At 39.9% G+C, this 25,130-nt stretch overlaps 1 protein-coding gene across 7 annotated transcripts in view; it reads left to right on the top strand.

Annotated features, from left to right (window-relative positions):
- Window positions 1-25,130, top strand: part of RHOBTB1 (Rho related BTB domain containing 1) — a 138,179-nt gene that overhangs the window by 92,936 nt on the left and 20,113 nt on the right. For 6 of the 7 annotated variants that reach the window (XM_070470700.1, XM_070470697.1, XM_070470696.1 and 3 more), the window contains 3 exons: window positions 4,036-4,237; window positions 5,175-5,278; window positions 22,237-22,422. In XM_070470700.1, the coding sequence (XP_070326801.1) occupies window positions 4,046-4,237; window positions 5,175-5,278; window positions 22,237-22,422 (482 nt within the window). In that variant the 5' untranslated portion in view covers window positions 4,036-4,045. The remainder of the gene's footprint in view (window positions 1-4,035; window positions 4,238-5,174; window positions 5,279-22,236; window positions 22,423-25,130) is intronic. The other variant, XM_070470701.1, reaches the window with a different exon arrangement.

The following is a 25,130-nucleotide window of genomic DNA, read 5'->3' as shown; positions in this document are numbered from 1 at the left end:
TAGTGCAGATAACTTGCCTAAAATCACATAAAATGGCCAGAAAGAGGAGAGATGAGCACTCAAACCCCCATGCACCCAAAGCAGGATTTCCCAGCCCCCCACATAGTGTGTGGGGCTGAATAATTCTTTGTTGCAGGGGCTGTCCTGTGCATTGCAGTATGTTTAGCAGCATCTCTGGCCTCTGCCTACCTGAAGCCAGTAGCACCTCCCTCCACCCCATTGGAATAACCAAAAATGCCTCCAGACGTTGCCAGATGTTCTAGGGCCAGTATTTAAGAATCACTGGAAACATGGCAAGTCATGCTTTTGCCACGTTATACTGTTAAATCAAGAACTGATAAAACCACAGAATTTTAAGGCTGAATTTTAAAGAGATTGATTTTTGGAGTCATCACACCTGGGTAATCATCAGAACTGGAGATGTTTAAAGACTTTCATTTCCCACCCAAGACCTTCAAAAATCAGCATTTGCCAGCTGGGGGACAGGTATCTATTTTAAGCCTCTTCACAGTGTAGGCTCAGACTTTAACCTCACCACACACCTTTTCCTTGAATCACTCCATTCTGTTCTGCCGAATAGTTCTCCATCCTCGAGTTTAACACCTCCTGTGATGCTGTTATCCATGTTCAGATGGTCCTAACTGTGCAAAAGCACAGTTCTTCTTAACATTGTTCCTTCTACCTCTCCTTCTGTACCTTTCATCTCATATTATTCAAATTATCATTTTTCTTACATCAAATGAATTAAACATGTTTTGAGTCCCAGTTATGTATCAGGCCCTACTCTGAGCATTTTTTTTAATTTATTTTTTATTGAAGGATAATTGCTTTACAGTTGTTGTTTGCTTTCAAACCTCAACATGAATCAGCCATAGGTGTACATATATTCCCTCCCTTTTGAACCTCCCTCCCATCGCCTGCTTCATGCCACCCCTCTAGATTGATACAGAGCCCCTGTTTTGAGTTTCCTGAGCCAGACAGTAAATTCCTGTTGGCTGTCTATTTTATAGATGGTGATGTAAGTTTCCATGTTACTCTTTCCATACATCTCACCCTCTCCTCCCCTCTCCCCATGTCCATAAGTCTATTTTCTATGTCTGTTTATCCATTGCTGCCAGTAAATAAATTCTTCAGTACCATTTTTCTAGGTTCCATATGTATGCATTAGAATACGATATTTATCTTTCTCTTTCTAACTCACTTCACTCTGTGTAATAGGTTCTGGGTTCATCCACCTCATTAGAACTGATTAGAATGCATTCCTTTTTATGGCTGAGTAATATTCCATTGTGTATATGTACCACAACTTCTTTTATCAATTCATCTGTCAAAGGACATCTAGGTTGCTTCCATGTTCTATCCATTGTTCACTGTGCTGCAGTGAACAATGGGATACATGTGTCTTTTTCAATTTTGGTTTCCTCAGGGTGTTTACCTAGGAGTGGGATTGCTGGGTCATATGGTGATTTTATTCCTAGTTTCTCAAGGAAGCTCCATACTGTCTTCCATAGTGGCTGTGTCAATTTGTATTCCAACCAACAGTGCAAGAGCGTTCCCTTTTCTCCACACCCTCTCCAGCATTTATTGTTTGTAGACTTTTTGATGATGGCCATTCTGACCAGTGTGAGGTGATATCTCATTGTAGTTTTGATTTGCATTTCTCTAATAATGAGTGGTGTTGAGCATCTTTTCATGTGTTTGTTAGCCATCTGTATGTCTTCTTTAGAGAAATGTCTGTTTAGGTCTTTCCCCACTTTTTGATTGGCTTGTTTGTTTTTCTGGTATTGAGTTGTATGAACTTCTTGTGTATTTTGGAAATTAATCCTTTGTCAATTGTTTCATTTGCTATTATTTTCTCTCATTCTGAGGGTTGTCTTTTCACCTTTCTTATAGTTTCCTTTGCTGTGCAAAAGCTTGTAAGTTTAATCAGGTCCCACTTGTTTACTTTTGTTTTTATTTCCATTACTCTGGGAGGTGGGTTATAAAGGATCTTGCTTTGATTGAGCATTTTTTTAACCATGGCTGTTAAGACCATTATAAACTCATTTTTTTTCTTTTTTTTATTAATTGGAGGCTAATTACTTTACAATATTGTAGTGGTTTTTGCCATACGTTGACATGAATCAGCCATGGATTTACGTGTGTTCCCCATCCTGATCCTCGCTCCCACCTCCCTCCCCATCCCATCCCTCTGGGTCTTCCCAGTGCACCAGCCCTGAGCACTTGTCTCATGCATCCAACCTGGGCTGGTGATCTGTTTCACACTTGATAATATACATGTTTCAATGCTATTCTCTCAGATCATCCCACCCTCACCTTCTCCCATAGAGTCCAAATGTCTGTTCTGTACATCTCTGTCTCTTTTTCTGTCCTGCATATAGGGTTATTGTTACCACCTTTTTAAATTCCATGTATATGTGTTAATATACTGTATGTGTTAATATACTGTATTGGAGTTTTTCTTTTTAGCTTACTTCACTCTGTATAATGGGCTCCAGTTTCATCCATCTCATTAGAACTGATTCAAATGTATTCTTTTTAATGGCTGAGTAATATTCCATTGTGTATATGTACCATAGCTTTCTTATCCATTCATCTGCTGATGGGCATCTAGATTGCTTCCATGTCCTGGCCATTATAAACAGTGCTGTGATGAACATTGGGGTACACGTGTCTCTTTCAGATCTGGTTTCCTCAGTGTGTATGCCCAGGAGTGGTATTGCTGGGTCATATGGCAGTTCTATTTCCATAAACTCATTTTTAAAAATTACCGTCTAACTAGTTTTCTCAGTTTAACAACAGACTTACTCAAAAGAGCAATCACAGTACATTAAAATCTTGCGTGGTTGGCCACCCATCCAGCTGATGCAAGGAAGCAGTCCACACTGCAGTTTGTGGGGGCTCCTGTTTGGGGAAAGTGGGGCTGCCAGCAGCTTTCCCTCTGCCTCTTCACCCCTCACCCAGCAACCCTCTTTAAACCTTTTTTGATGGTTTCAGAAATATTCCAAAATAGTGTACGTGCTAAGTCACTTCATTTGTGTCCAACTCTTTGCGACCGTATGGACTGTAGCCCACCAGACTCCTCTGTCCATGGGAATCTCCAGGCAGGAATACTGGAGCAGGTTGCCACACCCTCCTCCTGTCCCAAGGATCGGATCTGCATCTCTTGCATCTCCTGCATTGACAAGAGGGTTCTTTACCACTAGCACCACCTGGGAAGCCGTCTCCAAGGTAGCCCCTCATCTTAATAAAATCATTCTCTACCGTATGCTCCAGATTCTTCTCAGGAAAAAGAATTTTTTAAAAAAATTCTGCTTTATAGTGCTTCTCTTAAGAAGATATTTTTTAATGAATTTGATTAATAAAAATTCATGAATGAATATAAATACAATTTCAGCAAGATATCAAAATTCACACAGTTCACTCTTCTTTAAAGTCAGACAGTCCTTTCTGCTTGCACTTTGGATCCTCCTCTGAGTCACCAGGATAGTTTAGAACCTATAGGATTTTTTTAAATTTATTTATTTTTTATTGAAGGATAATTGCTTAACAGAATTTTGCTGTTTTCTGTCAAAAAGAGATCTTGGAAGATTGTAATGGACATTATTGCAAAGGCTGGTTATGCCTGAGTGTGTAAGGTTGAACCCAGTTCAACTTCAACTGGGTGCCCAGTTCTCTAGGGGTCCACATGAGCAGCTAGTGAACTTAGACTACGTGCCAGCAGCCCTGACTCGCCTGGGTGGTGCTCCAGTAGTCAGATTGTGTTTAGAGAGAACCAAGGAGAAAATAACACGTTAACTGGGATAAACCGTTTGGGGTCAAAATAACAATCCGGTGTTTTTGTACTTGTGTGAGATATAAAAAGAAAAGTTGAGTTTCAGTTCGGCTTCATAGGAACTTCCAAACTTCTGGCTTAGGCTCAGGCACCTCCATAGGAGCGCCTGAGCCAAGGGAAAACTGCCTGCCCCCCTCCCATCTTTGATTGCTCTGGAGAGCCCTGATGTCTCGAATGTGGTATCCACTCTCTTCTTCCAGAGTTTTATAAATGGACGCTGACATGGACTACGAAAGACCCAACGTGGAAACCATCAAGTGCGTGGTTGTGGGGGACAATGCCGTGGGGAAGACACGCTTGATCTGCGCCAGAGCATGTAATACCACGCTGACACAGTACCAGCTGCTGGCTACCCATGTCCCCACCGTGTGGGCCATTGACCAGTACCGAGTCTGCCAGGAGGTGAGAGAGATGGGGTTTCTTTTTTTTGTTTTTAATTATTTATTTATTTTACTTTACAATATTGTATTGGTTTTGCCATACATTGACATGAATCAGCCATGGGTGTACATGTGTTCCCCATCCTGAACCCCCCTCCCACCTCCCTCCCCATTCCATCCCTCTGGGTCATCCCAGTGCACCAGCCCTGAGCACTTGTCTCATGCATCCAACCTGGACTGGCGATTCATTTCACATATGATATTTACATGTTTCAATGCCATTCTCCCATATCATCCCATTCTCGCCCTCTCCCACAGAGTCCAAAAGACTGTTCAATACATCTGTGTCTCTCTCGCTGTCTCACATACAGGGTTATCGTTACCATCTTTCTAAATTCCGTATATATGCGTTAGTATACTGTATTGGTAGACAGGGTTTCTTCAGAATCCTAAGGACACATCATTGCTCTCACCAGTCTGATTTTGATTTTGACTTACTTTGGGAGATTTTTTTATCTATTGGATTTTTTAGAATTGAAGTCTAGTTGATTTACAGTGTTGTGTTACTTCCTGCTATAGAGCAAAGTGATTCAGTTATATATATGTTGACATATTTAATATTCTTTTCCATTATGGCTTATTGCTATAGAATATACCCAGATTTTTAAAAAGCAGAGGAAGAACTTAACTTGTAGGTTCAAGATAGAACTCCCCTTTTTCATGCAGCAAGAGAAAACAAAAGCAGAAAGCTTATTTGACGTATGGGTCTAGTATCCAGAGTGAGGGTTTTAGGGCACATGGTTCCAGGAAGAGAAGTCGGACTTAGCTAAGTCCTGTTAGCTGGAAGGAGAAAACTAAATGCAAGTGAATCTCCGGGGCTTTAAGGGCTGATGACCTAGGCATTCTTCCCCTGGGGAACTTCTGATTGAGAGCGAATTGGTGCCCTCTCTCTCCTGCAGGTCTTGGAACGTTCCCGGGATGTTGTTGATGAAGTGAGCGTTTCTCTCAGGCTTTGGGACACGTTCGGAGATCATCACAAAGACAGGCGTTTTGCATATGGCAGGTAAACCAAGACTAGTGCAGTTCAGTTCAACTTGAATACAATTTCCTCTCCCAAACCCATCTCTGCTTCATGAATCAACAAAAACCACATCATATGGCCTTGAAATGTGTTGGTTTCTGCACTGTGTCTTAAAAAAGAAAAAAAAAAAAGACATTGTTTCCTGATGTCAAGAAAAGCAGTCTTCATGGCCACTTGGATCCTCCCAGGAAATACTTTATTTTAAACAACCAGGGCTAGTTAAATTGAATGTCTGCTGGAAAAGGATTTTGTTGTATGTGCCAATCTTGGGCTGCTTTGATTGTTGTTTCCCTGAGTAATACTTTATTTGCCTATTCTTAAAACGTTTTAAGTTTATTTAGCAGTTGGCCACCCCCCTTCAGAAGGTCTCTGCAGAGTCTGATGTTAACTTGCTTTGGGCTTTGCTGTCTGAAAAGTCTGTTATCTTTATTTGAAGGTCATTTTTTAAAAGAAACAAAAATACCTCTGAAATCATTCATAAAATGAACTGAAGCATTAATGTCTATTTTTCATTAAAAAAATAAGGAGGAGGAAAAAATCCACTAAAGGAAAGATAAATCTAGAAGGATAGTAATATGAGTGGGGACAAGGTCAAAGAACCGTAAAATATTTAGCAACTTCTCCTTGTCACCGTAACTGCATCGGCATCTCCAGGACTCCGGCTGTCTTAAAGGACTCTCAGTGCATCTGTTATAACTGTCAAAATCCAGATGAGGAAGAGATTTCCTTACCCCTTAATCATAAGTAAAGGCATGTCTTTTTTAAGTTTAGAATTTAGATTTCTTTTTAACATAAAACATCACAGGATTGCATTAGTTAGATACCCGCAAACAGTTGACTCCTTGGTATTGAGATAAGCATTTCTGGAAGGACCTCTCTTTCTTCAAGCCTGTAGTTTTCATAAGCCTCTGAATTCATACTGGCGCTTACCCAAGTGGTCTGGAATACTGAATTAACTGCTGAAAGGGTTTGCCATACTCCTTTCATTCACACACTGAAATAATCTGCAGTTTAGGCCAGTTTATTCAAGGGAGGAAAGAGGTATATAGAAGTAAACCTTTGATTTTAATGTCCCCTTGAACAGGAACTTTTGAACTTCATATCCAGCATAGATAATACATTTCTTCTTGAGTTTCTTAGTTTGTTTTTTCTTTGCTTTATGTAATGGTCTTGATTCTTATCTTAGTTGCCATTTGGGTTTTTTCAGTTATCTCATTATTATACACACACAAAAATAATAATCAATGAACCTGCTTATAAGTACTATGCTGTCAGATTTTGTTAACACCTGTGGTTTTAAGGAAGCATAATTAAATGGCGACTAGAAGCAAAGTAAAAATAAATACATAGATTTCAAAGGACTGTTTGTACCCCAACTTCTAAAAAGTTATGGTGAATAAAAATGAACTTACAGAGATACTGGGTTTAGCTTCTGTAGGCAGTCTCGACAGCTCAGTGGCTTATTGCCACTTGAAATTTATGTATTTGAGGTGATGAATTTTAACTTCACTCCACCATATGAAACTGGTCTTTTGGTAATGTAAGGGCTACTTCATTACCATGTGAGGTTCCTGCTTGTGGTTGACTTAATGGCACAGTGACCTTCATAGACCTGATATCGACAAGCATCTACACTGGGCCTCATCCAGCTTCCTGATATATCTGGGGTCACTTTACATGTCATGTCTGCACTTGGTCACTCCCAACAAAAATAAGCTCATGTGACTCTGTCAGTACACAGTGCACTGTTCTGCTCCTTTATCTGTAATGTTTAGTTCCATCAACTGTAACCCATCCACTACCCCCTTTGCTGGAAACAGGACGTGCTTTCCAAGCCAAGTCTGATTCTTTGAGCAACACAGAGGGACTCAGGAAACCCTCCTGTGTTTCTGGCTAAGCTCTTCATGGGTGTCACTTTATGTACATGTTTGTCCCTTGTATCTCTTCTGTCTTTTCCTATTCTCCACAGCCTCTAAGCTTCCTGCCACAGACCCTAACACTGGTCAAGAAGAGAAACCAGAGCTCTTCTGTCCTGGATTACAGAATCTCTGTGTAAACACTAAATATGTTATACCACGTTGATGTAGCACCAAAAAATTACGTCTTATGGCCAAGTCTGATAGTAGAAGCTTCTTTTATTCAGTACAGGGCTCTGACCACTGGATTTCATTGCTGTGCAAGAGCTGTTTTAATTTCTGTGTAACTTCCATTTTTAGCTCCCTATCATTTGCACAGGAGAAAAATCATAATTACAGTTTCTGACATTCCATTTGGTTTGCAGACCTGTTTTTTTTTACTGGTGTTTTTACTATACTTAGTGTGAATTACAAGTCGGTTGGATGTGATATATTCCTTAGACTTGGAAATGTATTTGGAACCTTTTAAAAATAACTCATTTGATTCTTAGGGTGACAGTGAGAGAAAGCAGATTCATACCAAGATGCCTTAGACTTCACCTTTAGTTTCCTCTGCTTCTTAGCACCAGGCTGGTCAATGAGGTACCACCTCAAGCCTTCTTTGGCCTAAACAAGTTCTAGTTTGCAGAGTGGGCCAGGGTGGTGTCAGTCTGCTGACTTGAATTTGCAATTTTTCTAGTGTGGTATAACTGCAGCCAGAATGTCATAGCTCTTGTTATGACCTAAAGGTAACTAGTCAGATAATTTTTTAACCAATTACATTAGTAGCTCTAATTCATCAAAGCCCTACAGTGTGACAGTCAAAATATTAGGTGCTTTGCCAGGACTAGTTTAGTTAATCCTTCCAGGAACTCTGGGAGGCAGAGATTATCTCCAGGTCACAGTTGAGTAGGGAGTTGAATTCTTTTCTCGTAACCTGTCCAATTGTGAGTTTTAAACCCAGATTCAAATTCAGCTCTGCCTGAGTCCTGGCTCCCTCTCTTTCCATTGTGACAAGCTACATCAACCTCATTTTAAATAGAATGAAACTGAAATCACCCCCGCCATACACACACACACACACACACACACACACACACACACACACGCTGATGGACTGTGTATTCTTTTGCTCTTAATATTTGTACAATGGCTAGAATGAGAAGAGATCTCAAAAAGTCATCTGGCCGATCTCTTTTCTCCAGGAAAGGAGATCATCCATCCAAGAAAAAGATAGTGACAACAGTCCTTCTATTCGATGGACATGAAAGGCAGCGGAGTAGCATCAGTATCCTGACCCTTACCTAACATATTTGAAATCTTTCAAACCCTCTTTGTCTGGAGCGAATGACTCCTACTCTCTAGTAGCCTTTCTTCTTCCTACTGCCTACTTTCTACCCACTTTTGGATGAACTTTGGAAGCTCTTTCCTGGATCTTTTAAAATGTCAAAACTGCACATCATAACCATGACTGTAATCAGCTGTTCTTTTTTGGCAAGAAAAAAAAAAGGCTTTTTTTAAAGGGATATCACTCAAGAGTTTTCCCTTAGAAATATTATAAGAAGGAAGTACTCACATTTAGGTACCTGGCACTGAAATGTAGACAAGTAGGGTGGGCACTGCCTCCAGCAGGGTGCTTAGGCCCCCTCTGTAGTCACACACATATAAATAATTACCAATATTATTGTTCTCTTTCCTTGAAAACCTTCACCATTGCTCTGTCTTGGGATCAGACGACCTTTAAACACACAAATCTTACGGGGCTGGAGGTGGTGATAACAGCAGCTACAGTTTAATCAGAGCTCCCCACCAGCCAGGTCTGTGCTCTGCGTGTCTTGCCATGTCATTCTTGCGGTGACCCTGTAAAGTAGCCTCGTTTCACGGCTGAGCTAGCATGCGTAGGAAGGAGCCAAGGTCAGACGACTTGGAGAGAGAGGTACTGAACTTCCCTGGAGTTCTGTCTGGCTCCAAACCCTTTTCCTTCCTTTCCCCCAGGGTGTTGTGGCTGCTGATGAAGACTGATGACCAACTTTACATTTACTCTCAGTCCAGTCTAATTATTGCATTATCCTATGTGGACATGAAAGACCAGTGTTCACCATCTCTCCCCAGCTGTAACTAATATTCTATTGTTCCTCTTAAGTTCTTCAATATGTAGCTAATAACTTCATTCTCTTTATTACATCTGTGAGTGGCTAAACCGGAATCCTTTCATTTCCGGGAAGAAGGATACCCAGGCACACTCTCTGAGAGTGAGTGGGACCCTTGAATACTTTGTATGGCATGCTTTCTCCCCACAGCTGAACACAGGCATGCAGAATCATTGTATTTGCCCTTACTCCAGCGAGTTTCCAGGCATATTTTCAGTCCATTTGGAACTCATATTTTATACAGATTATTCTTACACACTGATTTTTCTCAAGTGTTTTTTAGGCCCAGAGAAAAGTACAGTACATGTTTTAAATGATAACATCAATCACAGCGATGGTTTCTGTATGTCTGTTTAGATAAGATGGCTCTAGTTTCACACTGAAGGTGCAGGTAATCAGATACAGCATTAATGCATCCCATCTTGAATGCTTGGTTGAGGCCCTTTAAAAAATTCAGGACTGTGGGTGACCAGTGTTTATGTCTTTCTCTGGGATTGTCTGTACTTGTGGTTAAAGGCAAGGGAAAAAGTAAGAAACAACTCATGCGCCTCGATAAAGCATTTTTGAAGTAGCTCTCATTGTCCGTGGCATATTCTAATTGCCGGGCCAGAACTAACATTCTAATGATGATTTCAGTATGGCAAACAGCCTGTTAGACAGAGAAGCATATCCAGTGGAATCTGACCAGGGCCAGGGCAAGGGTGAGGCATGTAAGGCACTCACCTTGGGTGTAAAATGTAAATAATAATAAAGGTCAGATCACTGTTAACTGATCTTCTCTTTCTGTCTCAGACTCAGCATGGCAAATGCTACTGGTCCTGACTTTATTTAAAATTTTTGTATTTTGTTCATCATGGATTTTTTTTAACCTTAATTTTGATTTTTTGAAAAATATGGGTCATCTGGATTACTGAGGTTTGGGGCACCTCTTCAGATTTTTCACCTGAGGCTAGTGCTTCACTCTTTACCCAAGTCCTGGCCCTGAAGATGGACTTTATAAATGGATAACAAAGCAGCACGGGGACGAAAGTTACCAGTGTGTTGTCTTCCCTGGTGGCTCAGAGGGTAAAAAGCTGCCTCTGATGCGGGAGACCTGAGTTCGATCCCTGGGTCGGGAAGATCCCCTGGAGAAGGAAATGGCAACCCACTCCAGTATTCTTGCCTGGAGAATCCCATGGATGGAGGAGCCTGGTGGGCTACAATCCACGGGGTCGCAAAGAGTCGGACATGACTGAGCGACTTCACTATCACTATACTTTATAGAAAAGTCATCCAAACCACACTCCTAAATGTGTGGTCTAGAGGGATCTAGGAAAATTACTGCAGCTTGTTTCCTAAAGATATTTAGTCCTGCTGTGAAATAAAGGACTAGACTAAGTCTTGCCTGGGTTGCAGAAAATGGTAGAAAGACGTTAGAAGAGCAGCTGGTTAGACCAAGGGAGGAGAATAGTTATTCCCTAAGAGGTTAGACCAAAACTGCGCGTTCCTGTAAGCTTCCCAGGTGGCGCAGGAGTAAAGAATCACCTGCCAGTACAGGAGACGCAAGTGAAGCTGGTTCTGTTCCGGGGTTTGGAAGACCCCCTGGATTAGGAAATGGCTACCCGCTCCAGTGTTCTTGCCTGGAAAATTCCCTGATCAGAGGATCCTGGCAGGCTGCAGTCCACGGGGTCGCAGAGAATCGGGCAGCCAAGCACACACAGCCCAGCGGGCTCTCGCGCTGAGCGTGCCGAAGCCGCTGGTCACCTGGTGTCAGGGGTCTGGGGACGGGAGAGTCAGCAGGCTTTAGCCAGTACCTGGAAGATTAGAAAGAAGCTACGCTTCGGTAAACACTGCTGCAGAAATATCATAATGCCCTTTACCTCAGCCAAATGGGAAGAATCTTATGAAGATTAGAGAGAGAGATTTTGAGTGAAGGAAACCAGGGGGACAGAGCACACATTGTGTGTAAGTCCATTGCTGTAATATTCTAGAAAATGGAGTGTAATCTATAGTGACAAAAAATCAATCACTGGTTGCCTGGGAAAGAGGGTGGAGGGAAAAATGGATTACCAAGGGACAGACACTTTGAGGGTGACAGGAATGCTTATTTTCTTGATTGAGATGACAGAATCAGGAGTGTATACCTATGTCAAAACTAATCGCATTGAGCACTTTAAGTATACAAAGCTTGTGTGTGCTAAGTCACTTCATTTGTGTCCGACTGTTTGTGACCCTACGGACTGTAGCCCACCAGGTTCCTCTGTCCATGGGATTCTCCACACAGGAATCCTGGAGTTGGTTGCCATTTCCTCCCACAGGAGATCTTCCCGACCCAGGGATCAAACTCACATCTCTGGCAGCAAATGGGATCAAACTCACATCTCTGGCCACACTGGCAAGCGGATTATTTACCATGAAGCACCACCTGGGAAGCCCCATCCAGAGTTTAGTGTATTTCAATTGTAGCTCAATAATTTTTTTTATATAAAATGTTTTTATGGGCAATCAAAGTAGTCTGTGGTATGTGAGCAAATTTTCATGGCTGACAATATATGTTTTGCTTATTTATAGAACTTAAACTTAGTTCTCATTGAAAATATAAATTATTTGTGTGAACTTTAGCGGGGAAAAATATAAGACCAGATCCTTAATAGCTGAATATAGGAAATGGGATAGTTCTGGCACCTCAAAGCTAATGTTGTCCCCAAACCAGGCTGGACCCCTTTTCCCAGAGATGGAACCATCAGCTGTGTGGATGGTAATCCAACCAGGTGGCCCGTGTCTTTGACTTGGGTTCTGTAGCTTTTTTCTGAGAAGATACATTTGTCCAGGTGCCCTGTAATAACTGTATACCACGTGCTCTGAACATTTTCCACTTCTTCATCAAAGAGTAACAGTTTTATCTATCATGGTCAGTTCTTTCTGGAACCAGAGACTGGTGTGAGGCCAAGAGAAAAAGGAGGGGGTATAGTCAGCTACACCCTCAGAACTCCCCCTTTTTGCCAGATCTGTGAATTTGTAAATTGGGGGGTGGGATGGGGGGAGGGGAAAGCCTTTTCTGAATGAGTATTCTTAAACAGAGAATTGCATGTATTAACACTAATGTTTTTCCAACTATAGTTTGTTTCTCCTCTGGGTATCATTTTCAAGCTCTTTATAAGAATTATTTTAAAAAATAATTATATACTTATCTTTTTAATCCATTTACCCATAGAGGAGGGCATTAAGTAAAACAATTGAAGGTGGATTACTACTGCTTTGTGCTAATCCAAAACAGAAAAATCTATTAGACTAAATGTATACAAGTAATTAAAAATTGTTAATGTAGTAGAAATGTATGGATTCTGTACTGAAGTACTCAAGCACAGGATTGCAGTGATGCCAAATCACCTGGCACACAGAAAGTATGTCTGTGTCACCCCTAACCTACTGCCCCCCACTGTCCTTCCTGCTCTGAGCTGGTATATATCTTGTATTGTAACCAGAAGACAAAATATCAGAAGAGCTGGGATTCCTGTGCCCAACCCAGTACTGTCCCCAGCATGAAAATGTCCTTGGGAAACAGCAGTGCCAGATGAGATAGGAACAGGGCTTGACTGATGACTGGGGTCACTTGTGTTCCAGGACCTGGAAGGATGCTGGCTGCTGCCCAAACACTGGTCACATGGCTGGGAAAAATGGTCCTTTGTGGTTGAGCCCAGGAAAACATTTGTGGACCCAAAAGATCCCACAGACATGAATAATGAGGCAGCTGAGATGGGTAAAGAGATGAGGAACATATGCACTGTTTAATACATTAACATCATGTGTTCTGCCTTCTTTTTACCTTTTTTTCTGTTACTACTTAATAACTGCAAGCTTGACATGTTGGGTCAAATACAGCTAAGTGTGTTGCCTGCTCATCATGGACAAAGAGAAAACAACAGTTTGTGATGTTTCTATACCGGAATCTTCTGATGAATAAAATGTATTTCAGCCTGCACAGTTTTCCCATAAAATAGGTGGTAAGAAGAGACTGCTGAGTAATTCTGCAGTATCTTCAGAGGATAATTCTATTACCATCTTTCAGCAATTCCATATCAATGAGCTGGTAAGCCAAAGGGAAAGATCTCTTGTTGAGAATGTCCTGCCATTCTTATTAACCACAATATACAAGATACATATTTGGTGACTTTTGAAACTATAAACCATATTTGTCTGAAAATAATTGGTACCTTATGGTTTACAAACCACTTTCACAGGTATTTTTCTTGGTGAATCTTAACAGCAATCATTATCAGCAACTTTTAATATTGACCATTTATCAGATTTCTAAAATTATTATACTATTTTGATCTTTCCCCAGAACAATTCTACCCCCAGTCTAGAAAATACAGTTAGAAGGATAAAGTACTGAATTACCAAAAAATAAAACAAATTAGGAAAAATCTCTTTTAAATTCATTGCCTTGGTTATCTTTCTATTTCAGTGCTTTTGGAGATTGGGGGAGTTGGTGTGTTTTTTTAAAAAACAAGATGGCCTGTGAAATGGAGGATGTTATCTTAACCCTTAATTCTGTGAAACTAACCAAGAATTAATCCTGAAAATAACTTGTCCATTTCTTTATATTTCCTTTTTGCTTCTGGATATAATTTTAATTCCTAGAAGAGATCATTAATCCATTTTTATTTTGGCATTATGAAAGTATCCAGTTAGGTGGGACAAATAGATTTTTAAGATAAATTCAAATAATTTAAAAATATATATTTAGTGGATCAGCTCTTCTATAGACCAGAGATGATATACACGAGCATGCATGCTCAATCGTGTCTGACTCTTTGCGACCCTACAGACTGTAGCCCACCAGACTCCTCTGTCCATGGGATTTTCCTGGCAAGAATACTTGAGTAGGATGCGATTTCCTCCTCCAGATTATACAGTTATCTTTCAGCAATAATTGTCTGAAGAAATATAATAGTTCACATATAATTTTTTTATTAAAAGTTAAACATACCCCCTAACTGACTTATCTTAGGCCTAAATTTCTTTTAGATTTTGAGTCTGCAGACATACTTGCATCTACATCCTTCAGAATCTACAAGGCTTTTTTACTTTATAAGCAGTCACTGAAGTCCTCTTTTGTTACCAGCACTGTTGTGCACCATGAAAGAAACAAAACAGAATCCCTAAAGATGAAACTAAGAGCAGTGGGGAAAGCCAGCAGCATGAAGAGTTACAATACAGGGTTGAAATGCTGAACTAAAGATGTCAGTACCAGGAACAGGGAAGAAAGACTTGCTCAGAGAAAAAATTCCAGCATCATTCTCAACTCCTTTTGCTCATGTCCCGTACCTGCTCCATCAGCAGACCCCAGTGATTCTACCTTCCACATATTTAACTAGCGCAGCCACCTCTTACCACCTGTACTGCTCCCAGGACAAAGTCACCATCAGCTCTCTCTGGATGATTATTTTTTTAACTGTCCTCTCCTCCTGTCTTATGCCTTCTGACAACCCACCCTTCAGCACTATTTAGGAGTTATTACAGCAGTAGGGTGATCCTGTTAAAACATACTTTTTCTCATTCAGCTCAAAAACCCCTGATCATCTACCAGTTCACTCAGAGTAAGAGACATACACCCCTGAGGCCCTCTGTATCTCAGACAGCATTGCCTCTCTGCTCAGCTCTTGCTGTTTTTTCCCCCACACCATCAGGGAAACACCACAGGAATGCTCCTGCCTCAGGACCTGTGCCTTAGATGTTTCCTCTTCCGAGGTGTTCTTCCCCCAAGATATCAACATCTCAGCTCCTTCACTTCCTCCAGGTCTTTACTGAGATATCACCTTTTCAAGAAGGCCCTCCATGGCCACCTCATTTCAACAGCACCTTCTGCTTTCCAGTGTTTCTGTTCCCGTTACCCTGCCCGCTTTCCAGTACTGTCATCTAGCATACTAAATATTTTACCTACATTTCTTGCTTGTTGTCTCTGTTCTCTGGTAGAATATAAGCATGGTGCAGATAAGCATACTGAGGATAGTGATTTGTGTCTTTAACTAGTTGCTGTGTCCCCAGTGTCTGGAAGAGCACCTGCCACATAGTAGGATATCAGTTAATATTTCTGGGAGAAATGATTGAATGATTGCTTATTAATACTGGACAAGTGACTTGGCAGGTCCTGTACCTTTATCATTTTACAGAGGCCTGGGGTGAGTCCTGGGTAAAAGTGGTGGCATGATCTTACTAGTTTACATAGTTTGGTTTCAGAAGAGTCAAGGAGTTTAATCACAGAGCCCTCCCATCTGGCAGTCTGGCTGACATGTCGGCGCTGTTATATATGCAGCTAGCCTTGCTCTTAGGAGAAAACATCAACCTTCATGAAGGAAGGCAACTCCTCAGTCATGCAGCTTCAGAGCAAGCCAGAGAGAAATGAGAATGAGGAGAAGTAGGCAGGGAATTTATTCCTACAATTGCATCTTCTCCGGTTAAGGAAGTCTTTTCTGTGTCAGTGTTTCCTGCTATCATTGACCAGGAGGTAAATGAGCTTGCTTACACTGTTTCTTTTAATCACTTACTTGTGCTTCACACTGTTTCATATGCATTCACCTTTTTCTGATCATTGTGTGAGGTGTAAGAATGCAGACGGTGTCTAACTTACAATGGTCTAACTTATAGTTTTTCTGTTTTATGATGGTGCAAAAGTAATACACATTCAGTAGAAAACATACTTTGAATTCTGATCTTTTCCCCAGGTTGGCTATATCCAAGTACTAGCCCTGCTCCCAGTCAGCCACACAGTCAACAGGGTAAACAATTGATACATTTACAACCATTCTGTACCCAGACAAGCATTCTTCACATTCAGCACAGTATTCAGTATACAGTATTCAGCCTTTTTGTTCAATAATGTTGCCCAGCTGTACACTAATGTAAGTGTTCTGGGCACATTTAGGATAGGCTCAACTAAGCTATGATGTTTGGTAGGTTAGGTATATTAAATACATTTTTGATTTATGATATTTTCAATTTATGATGGATGTATCAGATCATAACCCCATCATAAGTCATAGAAGATTTGTACAACTAAAGGAAGCATAGATTGAAAAATATCAAGTTTAAAAAAATAGTTGGTTACATTGAATGATAACACAGCCTTTTATATGATCAGGTCATTGGCTTCTCTAATTTGTGCACTATGATGGCAGAACCAACCGTTTTTAAGATTGGGTATTATCTATCTTAGGATTTGGTGGCATTGGTGGGATGTTGGTATGGCTTTCCTGCACTTAAGAGTGTGCATTGCTTTAGTCCCGTTTTTGGAGGGTGGGGGAAGACTGATTTAAAATGTTGCTTCCTACTAAACATACAATTACGGGCTTGGGAGAAATAGTTACGCATGCTAATCACTCCCAAATCTGAATATATTTCAGGGTGTTTTCAGTTTTCCCCACATAACATCTGTACTTAAGAAGCCTCACTGCTATTGGTAAAGTATTGACTTGATTTCTCTGCTCACATCCAGGGCGCTGCATGTTACTGCCCTGCTCTTCCCAGCCCCCCTGCCAGGCGCTCCCCTACAGGCCTCTCCATTTCCATGAGTATGAGTTTACACAGCCATTCATCTCCAGGTGCTTATGTTCACCATCACTGACAACTCCCTCCACATCTCATACACACCGGGCTGCTCCCCTACTAAAACTTTCCAAAGCCACGTGTTACACATTCCTTTTTTCTGCCATGCTCCCAGCTGTTTTGTGATGTTTTGATCTGTCTGTTTGCACAGCGCTGTCAGACTATATGCATGAAAGGTGTATTGTTGACATTAATGGTTTTTAAAATGTTTCTGTAAAGAGCCTACCTTGGTTATTGGGGTGGGAGAAGGAGGTCAGGGACATCTACTTGAGTCTTTGCCAGAAGAAGACTGGTGTATGTTAACAAACAAACACATTGAAATGTGATCATGATCTCTACCAATGAAGGATATGGGAGTCTCTACTTAAAAAAGAAATAATAATAGGCAATAGTGACATAAAGATATGGAATCCTACCATAGAAAAAGTATAAAACTATATGCTAAGAAGGATATACTTCCAAGAAGATCCAGGTAAACAGAATTGTTAGCTTATTCTTGGTCACCAAGTGTAAGGGTCTCAGCAAGAGAAGACACTGGGAAGAGGCCAGTTGGATGAGAGCCTGTGGATGTCCTGCTCACGGCTCTCTGGAGGACTGGATGGAATCTACTGTCCTTCACATTGCCCATGCCGGCCTGGATAATTTAGCAATTTTTTTTTCACTTAAGCAGATAAGAAAACCCAAGGCCCACAGCTCTTTAGCTGGACAGTGGTGGCAAAGCAGGTAGAACTAGAAAAGGGAAGACAAACTAAGAAGATGGAAAGTACTTTTGTGGTAGTAGAGAACATGGACAATTCATTCCTAATAGAAAATATTTGATATTATTATCTGTCTCCTTTTCGACCACTTCTTCAAAGGATGAATTTCGTTTGTTTGCTTCCCTGATCTTTTCCCACCAAGTTTGCTATGTTTGAATCTAGATGATAAAGACTGGCCATGAGAATCGGTGGCATTTGGTGTTTAAAGTCCAGCTTCAAGGCGAGGGTGGGATGTTTCAAGAGAACAGCATTGAAACATGTATATTATCTAGGGTGAAACAGATCACCAGCCCAGGTTGGGTACATGAGACAAGTGCTCGGGCCTGGTGCACTGGGAAGACCCAGAGGGATCGGGTGGAGAGGGAGGTGGGAGGGGGGACTGGGATGGGGAATACATGTAAATCCATGGCTAACTCATTTCAATGTATGACAAAAACTACTGTAATGATGTAAAGTAATTAGCCTCCAACTAATAAAAATAAATGGAAAAAATAAATAAATAAATAAAGTCCAGCTTGAAAGAGAAAAAAATATGTATATACACACACACATACATTATTACCTTAAAAGGAAAACCCACCTTATATTTAATAGCAATCTATTTTTTAAAGACTTCATGTAAAAAATTTCACTCTGTGCCCATAGCAATATACAGTAAAGAATATAATAATATAGTGCATTTTTTAAAAGTCTGTCTTGGGCCAAGGTATGTGGGTAAATTGTATTTTTTCAGATTTTTTTTCTTTAATCCTCCAACAACGATTGGCCCCAACTTTGCATACATAAGGAATCTTATGTATCCAAATATCTTTGCCAATCTTTTGCATGCTATCTTTGGCCAGTGTTCTCCTTGAAAGATAGCAAAAAAAATAATGTTTTTTGTTTGTTTATTATTGCTTACTCTTACAGAAGAAGAACTGCTACAGTTGACAGCTTTATCAGCTCAAGCATTTGGGGGATGACTAGGTCTCTCTCTGGTCTCCTCCCTACCTCCCACAGCTCCATTAAACTGGAGATCTGCAATTGTTTCAACACATACTGCTGAATTTGCTTCGAATTGTTTCACAGGCATTATTTGATGTGTCAGTACCCTAGTGAAACTTTTGTACTGATGTATTCCCCTTAGAAACAATACATCACAGTTTTCTCAAAATAAATAAATTAATAAACATTCATAGGCAAGCAACCAAGACCATACCCTTAGATCCTGTGTAATCTTGACTTTCTTTAAAAGAATAAGACCGCTTAGCTCAGTCAAAAAAAAAAAAAATCCAAACCTCTTCCTACTCTTCTCAGTATTCAAATTCTGGAGCTTGAGTTTTGTCTCCTATGTTCTTTTTGCCTCAGCATTCTCAAATTCTTATTCTTTCTACTCCAAATAGCTGTAAGATTCCATTTGAATCCTATCAGATTCTTTTTACAGCTGAAATAGGAACCCTGAGGTCATTTCTAGGCCAACTCTGCTTCCTAATATGTGCGAATGTCCTCATCACACCTCCCCCTCCCAATTATTTTTTTAAATTCAACTCAGTTATTTTAAACACAACTTTTCAAAGTTAAAAAAAATGTAACAGAGCCATGGAAGCAGAAATGCTAGAGCTTGCCTTTTTCTTTTTCTCTCTCACAGGAACAGCATTTTTAAACACAAACTCATGTCAGACATTGAACAGTCTCTCCCCAGGAATGAATGTTTTGATTAAAAGTTATTTACTATCTGTAGTTCCTTGGAATTCTGCCTGAAGCTGGAGATATTCTTAGCTGCAGGTTTTGTGCTTTCAACTAGATCGGAAAATGGCTCAAAATCTAGAGGGAATAAATGGCATGCTCAAAATAGTTACTTGGTTGTATAGGTGTTTATATCATAGAGGACACTGATATGTTGAAATTTAGGAATTAGAAAAGAATGCTGGGGGAGGAGGAATGTGTCAGTGCAGCATCTTTCTACAGCCCTGTCCCTACATCCATTGATCCTCAGGCTTTTGCTTAAAATCAGTTTTAGGACACTGCATTTATACAGCAGAACTTAACACAAAGATTCTGTGTAATCTGTATGTCATGTTTCTTAACTTGAATTGGTATTTAAATCAAGAAGGGTTAAAGACATTTAAGCAGGTTGGTAGATCAAATATGATCTAATTTTTTATCTGCTTCCAATGTAAAATCATGGGGACAGATTCTCATAGCATCTAAATGTTCATTTAAAAATTTTTTTTAGAAAAAGGATAACTTCATTTCAAGGATGCAAATAGAATTTTGACTCAATAAGTTATTTTCGCTTCAGAGGTAGTGTTGCTCTCAGTACAACCTCTTCTCTTTAACCATCATCCTTTTGAAGCAAAATATTTACAGAGCATTGAATTATTTTTCCAGCTTTCCAGCAGCATTTCATGCACTGAGATATTGATGTGACATAGTTAGAAATTGGGCCCTCCGGACCTGTATTGTGCAATGGCATTGTGCTGTTATCATCGGGAAATTCCATTTTTTCCACCCCCCAGGGTCCTGTCTGTACTTGTTTACAGGTCATCTGGATAGCAACTAGTATATGTTCAATGGCATGAGTGTTAGCACGGTAACCTTGGCAACCGAGCTAGCTCTGATTTCAAAACCTCACATGCTGTATCATAAAATTAGATAACAGAATTGACATTTTGCTACATGTCTGTCATATAAATTAAGCTCTGAGAATGATTTCCTTTATAGCAGTGTGCCTTAATATGGAAATAGAAGGTACGAATTAGAACAATTTTATTACATATATATATATACTATTCCACATTTATGTGCTGGATATAGTTCTTCAATTCTTTCTGTATGATTTTGAACCTCAGATATTGCCATATTACTCTCACTGTGCTGGAATTCTTGGCGGCTTCATTTTATGATTGGGATGAAGCTTATAGCAGAGCTGTATCAGATATCCTATAGAAATAGTATTATGAATAATAGAAGACTCTGCTCCTAAAAAAAATGTAAAATTCAAAGCGTTCTTGACTTTACTGGATACTGTTATTTATGCTGATTAGAAGTAAGACTGTGCACAGAATATTCTACTAACTAAATCAGAATCCCAAAGACAAGACATGCTTCCCTTTCGTTTATATAGTTATGCATATTTTTACACACATTATATTTTCCAGTGCCCAGGAATCTTTGATAAGCTCTTTATTTCAAGGACATTTTAAACATGCAGATTAATACACTCATCTGCTTTGAGTCGTAGGTCCTTTATAATTTGTAAATATTTTAATGTCAGGATTTTTCTATTTGTTGTGGTCTGGTGCAGTTTTTCTTGGATATAAATTTAAAGACTCAACTTGTGAATTACATTTAATGTAAGCACCCTGCAGTTTGCTGCATTGCAAATGATTATTTTTAGAAATTTTATGGTTGCCTGGATATATTTGTTTGTCTTCATTGATATGTAGGGAGAAAAGCTCATTAATGATTTAAAAAGAAGGTGTTTTGATTCATCAACTTCATTCTTCTCATTACATAAATAATAAAGGCAATAAATTAACATCTAATAAAGTTATAAGTTTATTTCTGAATATAACTGCAAAACAGTCTTGAATCCTTGGGTATAACTTTTTCTATTCTTTATATTTTTCTGCCTCCATGTTTTCAATGTCGTCATTCTGCATATTTTAACCTAGAAAGATGGTTTATAATTCTTATTAAAGATCCCTTCTAGCAGTTATCTATCAAACACCATAATTGAACAACTGTTTTGTAAAACAGTTCTTTGGCTTCAAGAATGGTAAGTTATTATATAAAACATGGAAGATTCTTATGTCACAACTGACTATAAAACAATTTTCTTTTTTCCATATACCTGCTATGTGTCATATATAACATTTGATAAATCTGCTTCCAACATTTTCTCATCTTATTAGCCATCCGTCTAACTCTGGCTAGTTTTTTGTTAAATACTACCTTCTTACCTTATACCTAGCAAAAAGTGGAAATTCCTGCAAATTCAGGGCTTTTTCTTTTCAGAAACAGATTAAGTGATTGTGCTCTCTACATTTGTGCTTAAGGGTGAAGAAGGGCAGAAATCCTTCTGTGTATTTGCCGACCCTGTACAGCAAATACCTGTTACGTTCTCTGTATTGTTTAAACTGTTCGCTTTATCTCATTGAGTCATCATCACCTTTCTGTTTACACTGGTAAATGGTAGTTTTTATTATTTTCTTTTATCTTGAAACTATTTCTTGTGATGAACAGAAATAGTTCAGCATGTGGTGGTTCCAGGACTGAGTCCAGTTTGGGTAACCATCTATCCTGTGAAATAACTTCATCCAGAACTTTTCAATGCCTAGGCCTCCTGCAGTGCAACATGGACATGAACTCGGGCTGTGTGGGAGCTGGAATGTGGGGGCTTAATGGGCTGTTTGCATGACTCCAAGATGTATTTTAATATCTGGTCTTTTTTTTTTAATTGTGAAGTGATATGGCATTTGATGGATGGGGAAGGGGAGGAATCCTAATGATAGAAGAGAAAATACAAGTGAAAAAGCGATACAGCTTCTTTTGTGATTTCCTTGTAGGTCCGATGTTGTGGTCCTCTGTTTTTCGATCGCTAATCCCAATTCCCTAAATCATGTGAAAACCATGTGGTATCAAGAAATCAAGCACTTTTGCCCTCGCACACCTGTTGTTCTAGTTGGCTGCCAGCTAGATCTCCGCTATGCTGATCTTGAAGCTGTTAATAGAGCCAGACGCCCTTTAGCAAGGTAAGCCAAGGGACTCAGTGTGCCTGTTAAATTAAAATTTAGAGGTAGCAGATGTCTTTGTAGCCTTGGGTTCTGTTCTTCAGTGGCTCTGAGATCCCATCAATCAGTCTGAATGCTTTAAGTTAGCTTGTTAATCGTGAGGACGGGATATGTCCTGACCCCTCTCATGTTCACCATTACCTCTTCTGTAAAAAATTTTACTTATTTTTTTAATTGTTGGAAAATTGCTTTACAGTTTTGTGTTGGTTTCTGCCATGCAACAATGCAAATGAATCGTGTGTGTGTGTGTGTGTGTATTCCGTCCCTCCTGATCCTCCCTCCCCTTCCCACATCCCACCCCTCGAGGTCATCACAGAGTGCCAGGCTGCGCTCCCTGTGTTATTTAGCAACCTCCCATTATCTATCTGTCTTACACATGGTAGTGTATATGTGTTAATGCTGCTTTCTCAGTTCATCCCGCCTTCACCTTCTCCCACTGTGTCCAAAAGTCTGTTCTCTGCTAGGTTCATCAGTACTATATATGTATGCATTAATATACAATACTTGTTTTTCTCTTTCTGACTTATTTCACTCTGTATAAGAGGCTCTAAGGTTATCTACCTCACTACAACTGGTTCAGATATGTTCCTTTTTGTGGCTAACTAATATTCCATTGTATAAATATACCACAACTTCTTTATCCATTCATGTGGAGATAGACGTCTAGGTTGTTTTCATGTCCCGGCTGCAAATGAAGCAACTGACAAAGGGTTAGTCTCCAAAATCTATTAGCAGTTCATACAGTTCAATATCAGAAAAACAGATAACCCAATCAAAAAATGGGCAGAAGACATAAACAGACATTTCTCCAAGGAACACATCACTTCAGTTCAGTCTCTCAGTCGTGTCCAACTCTTTGTGACCACATGAACTGCAGCATGCTAGGCTTCCCTGTCCATCACCAACTCCTGGAGTTTACCCAAACTCATGCCCATTGAGTCAGTGATGCCATCCAACCATCTCATCCTCTGTCATCACCTTCTTCTCCCGCCGTCAGTCTTTCCCAGCATCACGGTCTTTTCCAATGAGTCAGTTCTTCACATCAGGTGACCAAAGTATTGGAGTTTCAGCTTCAGCATCAGTCCTTAAAATGAATATTCAGGACTGATTTCCTTTAGGATGGACTGGTTGGATCTCCTTGCAGTCCAAGGGACTCTCAAAAGTCTTCTCCAACACCACAATTCAAAAGCATCAATTCTTCTGTGCTTAGCTTTCTTTATAGTCCAACTCTCACATCCATACATAACTACTGGAAAAACGATAGCTTTGGCTAAACAGACCTTTGTTGGTAAAGTAATGTCTCTGCTTTTTAATATGCTATCGAGGTTGGTCATAACTTTTCTTCCAAGGTGTAAGCGTCTTTTAATTTCATGGCTGCAGTCACCATCTGCAGTGATTTTGGAGCCCAAAAAAATAGTCAGCCACTGTTTCCACTGTTTCCCATCTATTTGCCATGAAGTGATGGGATCAGATGCCATGATCTTTGTTTTCTGAGTGTTGAGCTTTAAGCCAACTTTTTCACTCTCCTCTTTCATTTTCATCAAGAGGCTCTTTAGTTCTTCACTTTCTGTCATAAGGGTGGTATCATCTGCATATCTGAGGTTATTGATATTTCTCCCGGCAATCTTGATTCCAGCTTGTGCTTCATCTAGCCCAGTGTTTCTCATGATGTGCTCTGCATATAAGTTAAATAAGCAGGATGACAGTAAATATTCTTGACGTACTCCTTTTCCTGTTTGGAACCAATCTGTTGTTCCATGTCCAGTTCTAACTGTTGCTTCCTGACCTGCATACAGATGAAAGAAGACATACAAGTGGTCAATAAACACATGAAAAGATGCTCAACATTGCTCATTATTAGAGAAATGCAAATCAAAAGTACAATGAGGTATCACCTCACGCCAGTCGGAATGGTCATAAAAAAAAAAATTTATAAACAATAAATGCTGGAGAGGTTGTGAAGAAAAGGGAACCCACCTGCATTGTTGGTAGGAATGTAAACTGACACAGCCGTTACAGAAAACAGTATGGAGATTCCTTTAAAAACTAGGAGTAAGTCATCTGACCCAGAAATCCCGCTTGGGCATATACCCTGAGAAAACCACAATTCTAAAAGACACATGTACCCCAATGTTCATTTCACCATCACCTCTTAGTGAGGAATCCATTTTTGTAAAATGGTTGGCCTGAGCTTAAAGTGAGTTCTCTAATTAGGATATGGTGTATAAAAGTGTTTTGGAGCCTTCCCTGGCAGTCCAGTGGTTAAGAGTCAGCTCCCAATGCAAGAGGGGCTGGTTTGATTCCTGGTTGGGGAACTAAGATCCAGTATGTTGTCAAGTACAGCCAAAAAAATAAGTAAGCACTTTGAACTTGGTAAAGTGTTAAACAAAATGTTAGTTACTCATAATAATGTCTTTTTGGAAATTAAGATTTATAATAAAGGTAAGTGAAATTCATGTCTGGATAGTCATGTACGGATGTGAGAGTTGGACCATATAGAAAGATGAGCCCCAAAGAATTGATGCTTTTGAACTGTGGTGTTGGAGAAGACTGTTGAGAGTCCGTTGGACTGCAAGGAGATCCAACCAGTCAATCCTAAAGGAGATCAGTCCTGAATATACACTGGAAGGACTGATGCTGAAGCTGAAATTCCAATAATTCGGCCACCT

This window comes from Odocoileus virginianus, chromosome 7 (assembly GCF_023699985.2).
Source record: "Odocoileus virginianus isolate 20LAN1187 ecotype Illinois chromosome 7, Ovbor_1.2, whole genome shotgun sequence".
Classification (NCBI taxonomy): domain Eukaryota; kingdom Metazoa; phylum Chordata; class Mammalia; order Artiodactyla; family Cervidae; genus Odocoileus; species Odocoileus virginianus.
Note: the sequence above shows the minus strand (reverse complement) of the source record. Positions and strands in the feature narration are given on the sequence as shown.